This window comes from Bison bison, unplaced genomic scaffold, assembly GCF_000754665.1.
Source record: "Bison bison bison isolate TAMUID 2011002044 unplaced genomic scaffold, Bison_UMD1.0 scf7180017864282, whole genome shotgun sequence".
Classification (NCBI taxonomy): Eukaryota; Metazoa; Chordata; class Mammalia; order Artiodactyla; family Bovidae; genus Bison; species Bison bison.
The window spans coordinates 1420419-1433488 of NW_011494854.1; the positions used below are offsets into that span (position 1 = coordinate 1420419).

General features: G+C 41.4%; 1 protein-coding gene across 1 annotated transcript in view; it reads left to right on the forward strand.

Moving 5' to 3' along the window:
• Positions 1–13070, forward strand: part of MYO3B (myosin IIIB) — a gene marked incomplete at its 3' end in the record, with an annotated part of 319055 nt that overhangs the window by 244906 nt on the left and 61079 nt on the right. Inside the window, exons 10-14 of the mRNA XM_010849415.1 lie at positions 3622–3718; positions 4685–4801; positions 5301–5405; positions 8110–8193; positions 9005–9207. Of these exons, the coding sequence (XP_010847717.1) occupies positions 3622–3718; positions 4685–4801; positions 5301–5405; positions 8110–8193; positions 9005–9207 (606 nt within the window). The remainder of the gene's footprint in view (positions 1–3621; positions 3719–4684; positions 4802–5300; positions 5406–8109; positions 8194–9004; positions 9208–13070) is intronic.

Consider the following 13070-nt stretch of genomic DNA (forward strand, 5'->3'; position numbering starts at 1 on the left):
GAGAGGTCTGACAGAATGTGGTCCACTGGAGAAGGGAATGGCAAACCACTTCAGTATTCTTGCCTTGAGAACCCCATGAACAGCATGAAAAGGCAAAATGATAGGATACTGAAAGAGGAACTCCCCAGGTCAGTAGGTGCCCAATATGCTACTGGAGATCAGTGGAGAAATAACTCCAGAAAGAATGAAGGGTGGAGCCAAAGCAAAAACAATACCCAGTTGTGGATGTGACTGGTGATAGAAGTAAGGTCCGACGCTGTAAAGAGCAATATTGCATAGGAACCTGGAATGTTAGGTCCATGAATCAAGGCAAATTGGAAGTGGTCAAACAGGAGATGGCAAGAATGAACGTCGACATTCTAGGAATCAGCGAACTAAAATGGACTGGAATGGGTGAATTAACTCAGATGACCATTATATCTACTACTGTGGACAGGAATCCCTCAGAAGAAATGGAATAGCCATCATGGTCAACAAGAGAGTCTGAAATGCAGTACTTAGATGCAATCTCAAAAACGACAGAATGATCTCTGTTCGTTTCCAAGGCAAACCATTCAATATCACGGTAATCCAAGTCTATGCCCCAACCAGTAACGCTGAAGAAGCTGAAGTTGAACAGTTCTATGAAGACCTACAAGACCTTTTAGAACTAACACCCAAAAAGATGTCCTTTTCATTATAGGGGACTGGAATGCGAAAGTAGGAAGTCAAGAAACACCTGGAGTAACAGGCAAATTTGGCCTTGGAATGCGGAATGAAGCAGGGCAAAGGCTAATTGAGTTTTGCTAAGAGAACACACTGGTCATAGCAAACACCCTCTTCCAACAACACAAGAGAAGACTCTACACATGGACATCACCAGATGGTCAACATCAAAATCAGATTGATTATATTCTTTGCAGCCAAGATGGAGAAGCTCTATACAGTCAGCAAAAACAAGACTGGGAGCTGACTGTGGCTCAGATCAGGAGCTCCTTATTGCCAAATTCAGACTTAAATTGAAGAAAGTAGGGAAAACCACTAGACCATTCAGGTAGGACCTAAATTAAATCCCTTATGTTTATACAGTGGAAGTGAGAAATAGATTTAAGGGACTAGATCTGATAGAATGCCTGATGAACTATGGACGGAGGTTCGTGACATTGTACAGGAGACAGGGATCAAGACCATACCCATAGAAAAGAAATGCAAAAAAAGCAAAATGGCTGTCTGGGGAGGCCTTACAAATAGCTGTGAAAAGAAGAGAAGCGAAAAGCAAAGGACAAAAGGAAAGATATAAGCATCTGAATGTAGAGTTCCAAAGACTAGCAAGAAGAGATAAGAAAGCCTTCCTCAGCGATCAGTGCAAAGAAATAGAGGAAAACAACAGAATGGGAAAGACTAGAGATCTCTTCAAGAAAATTAGAAATACCAAGGGAACATTTCATGCAAAGATGGGCTCAATAAAGGACAGAAAGGTATGGACCTAACAGAAGCAGAAGATATTAAGAAGAGGTGGCAAGAATACACAGAAGAACTGTACAAAAAAGATCTTCACGACCAAGATAATCACAATGGTGTGATCACCAACCTAGAGTCAGACATCCTGGAATGTGAAGTCAAGTGGGCCTTAGGAATCATCACCACAAACAAAGTTAGTGGAGGTGATGGAATTCCAGTTGAGCTATTTCAAATCCTAAAAGATGATGCTGTGAAAGTGCTGTACTCAATATGCCAACAATTTGGAAAACTCGGCAGTGGCCACGGGACTGGACAAGGTCAGTTTTCATTCCAATCCCAAAGAAAGGCAATGCCAAAGAATGCCCAAACTACCACACAATTGCATTTATCTCACACACTAGTAAAGTAATGCTCAAAATTCTCTAAGTCAGGCTACAACAGTATGTGAACTGTGAACTTCCAGATGTTCAAGCTGGATTTAGAAAAGACAGAGGAACCAGAGATCAAATCACCAACATCCGCTGGATCATGGAAAAAGCAAGAGAGTTACAGAAAAACATCTACTTCTGCTTTATTGACTATGCCAAAGCCTTTGATTGTGAAGAGCACAACAAACTCTGGAAAATTCTGAAAGAGATGGGAATACCAGACCACCTGACCTGCCTCTTGAGAAACCTATATGCAGGTCAGGAAGCAACAGTTAGAACTGGACATGGAACAACAGACGGGTTCCAAATTTCCTATTTTCCAAATAGGAAAGGGAGTACGTCAAGGCTGTGTATTGTCACCCTGCTTATTTAACTTCTATGCAGAGTACATCATGAGAAACGCTGGGTGGAAGAAGGACAAACTGGAATCAAGATTGCCGGGAGAAACATCAATAACCTCATATATGCAGATGACACCACCCTTATGGCAGAAAGTGAAGAGGAACTGAAAAGCCTCTTGATGAAAGTGAAAGAGGAGAGTGAAAAAGTTGGCTTAAAGCTCAACAGTCAGAAAACAAAGATCATGGCATCTGGTCCCATCACTTCATGGGAAATGGATGGGGAAACAGTGGAAACAGCGTCAGACTTTATCTTTTTCGGCTCCAAAATCACTGCAGATGGTGATTGCAGCCATGAAATTAAAAGACGCTTACTCCTTGGAAGAAAAGTTATGAGCAACCTAGATAGCATATTCAAGAGCAGAGAGATTACTTTGCCAACAAAAGTCTGTTTAGTCAAGGCTATGGTTTCTCCAGTGGTCATGTATGGATGTGAGAGTTGGACTGTGAAGAAAGCTGAGTGCTGAAGAATTGATGCTTTTGAACTGTGGTGTTGGAGAAGACTCTTGAGAGTCCCTTGGTCTGCTAGGAGATCCAACCAGTCCATTCTAAAGGATATCAGCCCTGGGTGTTCTTTGGAAGGAATGATGCTAAAGCTGAAACTCCAATACTTTGGCCACATCATGCGAAGAGTTGACTCGTTGAAAAAGACTCTGATGCTGAGAGGGATTGGGGGCAGGAGGAGAATGGGGTGACAGAGGATGAGATGGCTGGATGGCATCATTGACTCGATGGACGTGAGTTTGAGTGAACTCCAGGAGATGGTGATGGACAGGGAGGCCTGGCATGGTACGATTCATGGGGTCGCAAAGAGTCAAACACGACTGAGCGACTGAACTGAACTGAATAAAGTGGAGTGGGTCACAAAGGGATTTAAAACAAACAAGATAAAATATGAGCGTTTCTTGATTCATTGGTATTTGCTATATTATTCTCTAAAGTTTTCTGTAGCTTTAAAAATTCCCCAGAAAATGGGGAGTGGTGCTGGTGGAAGCAAGAGGGGACCTCAAGGGAAGTACCTTAATGAGAATTATGTGTCTGATGCTGAACAGAAAATAATGTGAGGAAGTACTGTGGTTGGCATTTAAGAAAAGCAGATATGAGTATTATATGGGCCCATTTGGCAGTGCTCCTCACCGCAGCGGAAGGCTTGAATGCTGGAGCACCCCTTTCCTCTGGAATTTCTGCAGTGATGAGAGAGGGCTGAGGGCTTGGACTAGGCTTGCTCTTCCTATCCCTTCTCTGAAGTCTCTGAACGTGTTGTGTGATAAGACAGTGGCTGAATTGTTCTTGTGGCCTAGTTTCTGATATATTTTTTACTGCCTTAATACTAATATTCTCTGGATAAACTCTAGGCATGAAAGGATGCACACCAAAAGACCCTATCACGTGGAAGATGCTGAAAAATACTGCCTTGAGGATGACTTGGTCAATATGGAGGTCCTGGATGAGGTACTAAATATTTAATAGGCAATTTTCACCAAGGACATTTGTTTCACACGACTGGTCTGATCTTTCTGTCGTAGACCATGTTCTCCTAAGGTCACTTGAGACTTGGTTTGTGTAGCCCTGGGATGAAACTCAAGGATGTTTGGCTGCTGTGACTATGATCCCGTGTTGTTCTGTGTTCATTTATAGTCCCCTAAATGTCCTAAATGGTGAAGAGAAAAGGATTTGGAGTTTTCCCTTGAAGGCTTTTATATTCCAGGCTTAAAAGATGTTTTTATATCAACTGAAATTATTTTCTGTTTATAGAACAGTGCAATTTAACCCTTAAATTAAGACAGTTGTTTGTTCTTCATAAAGAAGAGCTTCATTTAGGGAAATAGTGAAGCTAATATAGCTTGAATTCCAAATTTGAAAATTGTGATAATCCCCATTTAAAATATGCATGTTTAATAGAGCTGTTAATTGCATTGGGCCTGCTTCTGCTGTTTCTAACTCTGGGGACCCTTAAATGCAATGTATGAATCACTAAAGTGTGATATAAAAGTGTTCAATTCTACATTCCCACCACATAAATTTTAAGTGTAATGCTTTGAAAAATGAAGTTACAATTTATCTGTACTTTATTAATAGGAATGGCCTATTAAATCGCATTCTGAATAGAACATTTGGATGGGGTCAAACAGTTTTTTAATAATAACAAAACTCTTGTCAGATATGTCAGTGTTTTTTAGCAAGTCCTAAATGGGCTGAATTCTTTTAAATAGTATATTCCTAATTTTTTTCTTCTTTCAAGGCAAATATCTGCATTTAGGATCATTAGGGTCCTAATCAATAGGGTATAATTTAAATGGACTATTTTAATCTTTTGGAGAAAATTATTCTTGTAAGAATACACTTGTTGTTATTTTTAATATCTCTCCCTTGACTAGAAATAATGCTTACTCTCGGTACTATTTATCCTCTTCTTAGGATACAATTATTCATCAGCTGCAGAAGCGTTATGTGGACTTACTTATTTACACATATGTTGGAGATATCTTAATTGCCTTAAACCCCTTCCAGAATCTAAGCATATACTCTCCACAGGTAAGGAATGTTTTTGAGCATGTGGCTCCTTAACAGGAAATTTGAAATCTCAAGGAAAAATGAAAAGGGAGAAAAAGTGAGAATAAAATACCATGGGTGGACATACCCCAAACTGAAAATAATAGTGCAACAAAATTCGTACACTTTGGGGGTGACTTTTAAGTTAAGATGTAACGATAACAGCTAACGTTAAATTAGCGTTTACTGTATACCGGGCATTGGGTTGCCTTGGATATTTCTCATGACCCTGCATGATGGGTACTGTTAGTAAGCCTATTTGGCAGATGAGGAGACTTCACATAGTGAAGTTAGTGTCCTTGAACAAGCTATGGAGCCAGTAAGTGAAGAACTGGGATTTGAAGTCAGGCCTGTAGACTCCAGAGACTCTGCTCTACAGCCTCTCTGATGCCACAGTTCCCCTGAAAAGTGACACAGCTTTGGTTTTATGGGCAAAGGGTATTGGGACATTAGAAGAGTTCTTTAAATTAATGTTTTTCAGTTTTCCAGACTGTATCATGGAGTGAAACGTGCCTCAAATCCCCCCCACATATTTGCATCAGCAGATGCTGCTTATCAATGCATGGTTACTTTCAGCAAAGATCAGGTAAGAACTTAACTGTCCTTCCCCACCAAGTCCCACAGTAGGATGTTTTCTGTCCTCCTTTGGAGCTCTTGAGTTTTCCTAAAAGCTTGCCATTCTGGTTGCTGATACTGACTCAAGGAAATAGGCAATGAAATAGTAGCTCAGTGGGACAGGAGTAGTGATAAACTAGAGGAACAAGTGAATGTAGAAACCCTTTTCAAGAAATGTGAGACATCCTCCTCAAATACACTCATTTTCCCTGGTAAAATATAATAGAAGGTGAAATTCGCTCAGTCATGTCCAACTCTTTGCCACCCCATGGACTGTAGAGTCCATGGAATTATCTAGGCCAGAATACTGGAGTAGGTAGCCTTTCCATTTTCCAGGGGATTTTCCCAACCCAAGGATCGAACTCAGGTCTCCCACATTGCAGGCAGATTCTTTACCAGCTGAGCCACAAGGGAAGCCTAAGAATACTGGTGTGGGTAGCCTATCCCTTCTCCAGCAGATCCTCCTGACCCAGGTATTGAACTGGGGTCTCCTGCATTGCAGGCATGTTCTTTTCCAACTGAGCTATCAGGGAATCCCTAAAATATAATAAGATAATTCTAATATGAGAACATAGAGCTAACACAAAACTGATGACATGGTAATGACTATAATAAAAACAAGATGGAGAATGACAGAAATTAAGTTCTTTCCTAGGAAGGTTTCAGAAAGTTCATGGTCCAGTCCTTTTTGTATGAAATACTGCACACAGGCTGATAATGGTCACGTACCGCACTGTTTAGCTGCTAAGAAATTGTGATGAATTGGGTAAAAACTGCACAAATCTTAAACTCAATGTCATTAACACAAAGCTCACCCATAAATTTTAACTGTCTGGACCTCCAGTTCACAGTGGCGGCATATCCAACCTTTGGCCCTTCCTTTACTTGTAATATGTATTTTTTCCCTGGTGTGTTTATTCTGTTTGAAATAGAAACAGTCTAATTTCATGAGAAATTTTTATGAGAGAAGCACAATGTATAAATTTCCTGAGACCTGTGAAATCCAGTTTTGGATTTGTTGAGGAACACTTGAAATAGTGCAAATTATAAAATGGAATACATGGATTAACTATGGGTTAGAAACTTGGCTTCTCCAAATTATTACCTTTCCCAGAGATTTGTGAAATGTCCACAGAATTCATAGACAGGAGTAAATGAAGGGAGATATATGTGTTTTTCAAGTTACAAAGTTATCCCACTGTGTTATCTTTTTTCTGACACCACTTCTGACACCAAATGTTGTGTCTCTACCAACACTAGCCAATTCTGCAATTCCCTACTGCCAACCGGATGTCTAACAATTCAGTTCCATTCAATTCTGATACTAGCTATCCAGATTTAGCACAGACCTCACAGGTTCCGGGCTCAGTCCACAAGACCACCTGTACTTCAACACCAGTTGTGAATGGGGTGCCTAGGCTACCCACTCTTCTGCCTGGCTGACTACAAATTTAGGGATTCCCAGAATCCCCCTGAAGTTTGATAATTCACTAGAATGACTCACAGAACTCAGAAAAATACTTGTGTTTACTGGGTTTTTATAAAGGACACAACTCAGAAACAGCCAAATGAAAGAGATGCTTAGGGCAAGATATAGGAGAGAAAATGGTGCAAAGGTTCTATGCATTCTCTAGGCACAGGCCCCTCCCAGGCCTGCAGCGTATTCATACTGGAAGCTCTCTGAATCTCGTTGTTCAAGAGATTTTATGACTCAGTCTCTAGCCCTTTTCTCCTCTCCAGAAGCTGGAATGGTAAAGCTGAAAGTTCCCTCCCCCTAAATCTTTTTTGGTCTTTTTTGGTGATCAGCCCCCATCTTGAAGCTATCTTGGGCTCCACCTTGAACCACTTGGTTAGCAGTTATATTTGCTTGAAAGGGACTTGTTTGTGAATAACAAAGGATGCTCCACCAGTTCTATCATTCGGGACATTCCAAAAGTTTAGGAGCTCAGAGTCAGGAACCAGAGGCAAAGACCCAATATATGTTTTTTATTATACCACACCCACTAATCTCCTTTATACATAAAGAGCTCCTAGAAAAAACTGATAGAAAGACCAATAATATTTTTAAAAGAAGGCAAAGGATATATAGACTGGGCACAAAAAAGGAAAATATGAATGACATTAAACTTATGAAAAGATGGCCAATCTCACTCATAATAAAAGTGCAAATTAAAACTCTACCGAGATACAGTGTTTTGCCTATCAGAATAGCAGAAATCCAACATACCCAGGTGGTGATGCTGCAGGAGGGTAGGCACTGTCATACAGTCCTTAGGAAAGCCATTTGGTGTAATCTATCAAACTTATGAATGTGTTTACCTTTCGGTCCAATAATCCCATTTCTGGGAATTTATTCTACAAATGAACCTGCATAAATATAATGACCTATCCATAGGGCTGTTCATTGCAGTATTGTTTGTAGTGACATAGGGAAAAACTCAAGTATCCATTCTGACTGGTTAAATAGACTATGGTACATCTGTACAAAGGAGCCACAAAAGACTAAAAAGGTTAAAGAAGCTCTCAGTGTACTGAAATGGAAAGATCCCTAAGATGTATTGCTCAGTGAAGAGTTAAGGTGAACAGTGGTGGATGTTATATGAAAACCATAGCTGAACACACAGGATGGTTGCTGTGCTATGAATTCTTCACCGACACTTCATTTTCTGTATCAGTGCATTGTCATCAGCGGAGAAAGTGGCTCTGGGAAGACGGAAAGTGCCCACCTGATCGTTCAGCATTTGACTTTCTTGGGAAAGGTAATGATGACCTGCTTTCTGTATTGTGGCTTGAAGTCCCTTCAGAGTTACTGCATATTTCTAAAATGATGGAAATACTGGATTTTATTAGGGGTACATAGAAACATTCCATCTTTATTATGCTTGCCTCCTGATTGCTAGGCCTTGTAAGATGTCAGCATGTCCTCCTCCTTTCATGTAGTGAAGAAAATAATGCCAGCACGAATTTACTAGATTTGGCAATTAGTTTTTCTTGTTCTCAGTATAATACAAACAGTTAGCCATTAAGTAGTAAAAGTGGTTAAACACCAGGAGCAGGAGCAGGGGAGTCACTAAGATGATTAAAGGATTGGAAAGTAGAAATCTTTGAGCAAAAGTTGAGGGAAATAGAAATTTTTAGCTTGGTGAAATGGACATTGAAGATATGGCTGTAAAAATAGCCTAGCAATTACTTATAAGCAGTGTATTATGAGACTAAGAACAAATTTAAGTATTTTTTTACAGAGGAGGTTTATTGAATATTATAATGAATAACTGAGAAAAGTGATGGAATCTGTCTAAAATTCTTTCTAAACTCTAGGCATTTTATCTGTCAAGGACTTAGAGAAGTGTGGCTGGTCATAAAAACTGACCTAATCTAGCCTCATCTGACACATGCACCTGGGGAGATGCTTATCTGAGAAAACAGTGCTGGTGGTTGATGCTAATTTCCCAAATGGAGTTTTTTCCCAAAAAGATAAATGTGATTTTTATGGACGGGAAGGGGTGTGTGGCAACTCTACTGGAGTAATGTTTCTGGAGACTCCACTGGACTGTTCTCTGTTTGGCACAGGCAGATAATCAGACCCTGAGAGAAAAAATTCTGCAAGTCAACTCTCTGGTGGAAGCCTTTGGAAATGCATGCACTGCCATCAATGACAATTCCAGCCGTTTTGGAAAATATCTGGAAATGATGTTTACACCAACTGGAGCTGTGATGGGAGCAAGAATCTCTGAATATCTCCTTGAAAAATCCAGAGTTATAAAACAGGCAGTGTACGTGCCCTATTTTCTCACTCTGGTTTTATGCTGCAGCATAGACAGGAGGCTCTGGGAATTTTTATGGCTACATTCCATTCTTTGTTCTTAGTATCCCTGCCCCATTCCTACCCTCAGCCTCCCCTAAGGCAAGAAACTATTTAAGGAAAGGATACATGGTGATTTCTAACCTAAAAGATATTTACAAGCACAATAGAAAGGGCTGGATTGGGATTACTTTGGGATAGATATGCCCATTCCCTGGAGTTGGTTATACCGGGTAGAATTTAACAATATGCAGTTACTTTTATAAATTACTAGTTCCCTTAAAATTGAGCTTGTCTATTAAAAAAAAAAAAAAAAGCACTGAGAATATTCCATATATTAAGTTTCCCCTAGTTTGAGAGAGGAAAAAGTTATTTTGTTTTAAGAAGAGCAGTATAGGAACTTGCCTGGCAGTCCGGTGGTTAGGATTCTGGCTCTCACTGCTGAGGGTTCAATCCCTGGTTGGGGAACTGAGATCCCACAAGCTGCATGGTGTGGCAAAAAAGAAAAAAAAAAAAAAAAAAAGCAGCATAGCAGTAGTGGTCAATAGCATGGACTGTTCTTGGTTCAAGGCTGTCTCTGACATTTACTGTGTGACCTTGGGTATGTCACTGATAGCTTATGGAGAACGATGTCAGATTCATGATCTCCAAAGAAGATTTAGCCCTCATAGCTCAGTTGGTCGGAGAAGGCAATGGCAACCCACTCCAGTACTGTTGCCTGGAATATCCCATGGACAGAGGAGCCTGGTGGGCTGCAGTCCATGCGGTCGCAAAGAGTCGGGCACGACTGAGTGACTTCACTTTCACTTTTCCCTTTCATGCATTGGAGAAGGAAATGGCAACCCACTCCAGTGTTCTTGCCTGGGGAATCCCAGGGACAGGGGAGCCTGGTGGGCTGCTGTTTATGAGGTTGCACAGAGTTGGACACCACTGAAGCGACCTAGCAGCAGCAGCAGCTCAGTTGGTAAAGAATCTGCCTGCAATGCAGGAGACCCCGCTTCGATTCCTGGGTCGGGAAGATCTGCTGGAGAAGGGATAGGCTACCCACTCCAGTATTCTCAGGCTTCCCTTGTGGCTGGCCTGGACAATTCCAGGGACTATACAGTCTATGGGGTCGCAAAGAGTCAGACATGACTAAACCACTTTCATTTTCACTTTCAGGGACCAGTCTTGATCACGCAGAGCTTTTGTGTGGCAGAAGTTTTATTACAGTGAAAAAGGACAAAGAAAGCTTCTGACATAGACATCAGAAGGGGGACAGAGAGTGACCCACTAGTCTTATCAAGTCCTTATATACTTTTACCAGACCCACTCCCACAACATACATCTTAAGATAACAAGATTAGTCAGAAGATTCTTGTTAAGAAGGAGAAACATGTCCTTGAGCAAGATACATTGTTCTTATATAATCATTGCTGCTAAGTCACTTCAGTGTGTCCGACTCTGTGCGACCCCATAGACAGCAGCCCACCAGGCTTCCCCGTCCCTGGGATTCTCCAGACAAGAACACTGGAGTGGGTTGCCATTTCCTTCTGCAATGCATGAAAGGGAAAAGTGAAAGTGAAGTCGCTCAGTCTTGTCCGACTCTGTGCGACCCCATGGACTGCTGCCTACCAGGCTCCTCCATCCATGGGATTTTCCAGGCAAGAGTACTGGAGTGGGGTGCCATTGCCTTCTCCAATATAATCATTAGTACAGAGCTTAAGGAAAAACATAACTTTGAGCAAGATGAGTTGTTTTAATGTGTAATCATTAGCTCTGGGCTTAAAGAAAGTCTTAAAGATTGTTGTTATAATAACTCAGAGTTTAAGAAAAAACGTCTTATGTGATTAAGACAAAACAATACAGAAAAAAGGTTTATCCCTTTCTCCACCTCAAGGGCCCCTGACTCTTTATCAAGCTACCTAAGAATTAACACTCTCATCACCTAACCTCTCTGAGCCTCATCTGTGAAATGAAAATGCTCCTAGAGCCTACCTCATGAGTTTGCCATGAAAATTAGTGAGTTTGTTTATGTAAAAGAACTTTTAAAAGTGCCTGGGTTGGTACATGTTATCAGAGAGTTAGCCTCTCTTCCTATTATTATTACTATTAGAGGACATCAGACTTCCTCAGGAGCATGGCTCCATTTATGCATTTACTATCTATTGAATTCCTGCTGCATGCCAGTGTTATATTCTCTGTTGGGTTTGCAAGAGTAAACAAAATAGACAAGGTCCTAGTATTCTTGGAGCTTGGAGTAGATCGGGGATGAGAGAGGGATAGGTGCGGGAAGGGTCACAGGCATTAAGCAAAAAAAAATAAGCTTAATGCATAACAATTGTGGTAGGTACCAGCAAGCAATATAAGGCACTCTGAAAGTAGAACAGGTGAAAGGGCAATAGCCTAGCCTAGGAGGAGAGGGTTTCCTGTGTGAGAGACATTTAATCTGAGCCCTGAGGATCACTAGAAGTCAGCCAAGGAGATGAGATGGGGACAGGAGTGGAGGGGTGGGGGAAGAGAGGAGCAAAGACAAGACTGAGGCCGGATCATGCAGGGCTTTGGAGCCAGGTTGAGGAACCTTATTCTAAAGACAATTCTTCTGAACCTTATTCTAAAGGTAAAAAGAAGCCATTTAATGTTTTGAAGAAGGGGAGTCACAAAACCGAACTTGCATTTTGTTATGATGAGATGATGGCTCTGGCTTCAGTGGAGCAAATGGATTGGAGACGATACAAGAAGTACTGTTACACTGAGACCACTAGGAGGCTGTTTTCAAATCAACCTGAGAGAGACTGTTAGCCTGAACTGAGGGGGTAGCAGTGGAGATGGGGAAGCAGGGGAGCTGATGAATCTGAGAGAGATTGTGCAAGTAGAACCCACAGGACTTGTTTTAGGTTCAGAACCCCAGCATCTTCTTTTATCAGATACCTGCAGTTCCCTCACAAAATAGGGACTGACTTGAAAATTAAACAAATGCATGAAAGGATAGAATCAGTCATTTTTAGCTTCCCTGTGGTGTCTTGATTAATTTTTATGAGGTGCCCTGCTTCTTTCTTTCTAAATTAGGGTTATTTTAAAGTTCAGGAAACTACCTCTGACAGAATGGAAATTGTAGTTTTCTGTGTTCAAATGTAAAGTGGTCTTTTACAAGGAAAATGTAAGGAGAGTTCTAAAACACAGCTCTGTCACTTATTAATAGAACTATCCTTATACCTTACTTTCCTTGTGGTTCAGATGGTTAAGAATCCACCTTCAATACAGGAGACCCAGGTTCAATCTCTGGGTCTGGAAGATCCCCTGGAGAAGGGAATGGCTACCCACCCCAGTATTCTTGTCTGGAAAATTCCATAGACAGAGGAACCTGGTGGGCTATAGTCCATTGGGTTGCAAAGAGTCAGACATGACTGAGCGGCTAATACTTTCACTTTCAAAGCCAACCTCACAGGGCTGTTATGAGAATTCGATTATATGAGATTTTTGCCAAATATAAAATAATTGGCACCTAATAACCCATAACTCGGAGAAGGCGATGGCACCCCACTCCAGTACTCTTGTCTGGAAAATCCCATGGACGGAGGAGCCCGGTAGGCTGCAGTCCATGGGGTCGCTCAGAGTCGGACAGGACTGAGCGACTTCACTTTCACTTTTCACCTTCATGCATTGGAGAAGGAAATGGCAACCCACTCCAGTGTTCTTGCCTGGAGGATCCCAGGGACGGCGGAGCCTGGTGGGCTGCCGTCTATGGGGTCGCAAAGAGTCGGACACGACTGAAGCGACTTAGCAGCAGCAGCAGCAACCCATAACTTATTATTGCTGTTAATTTTAGTCAATATGATAGCTGCTGCTGCTGCT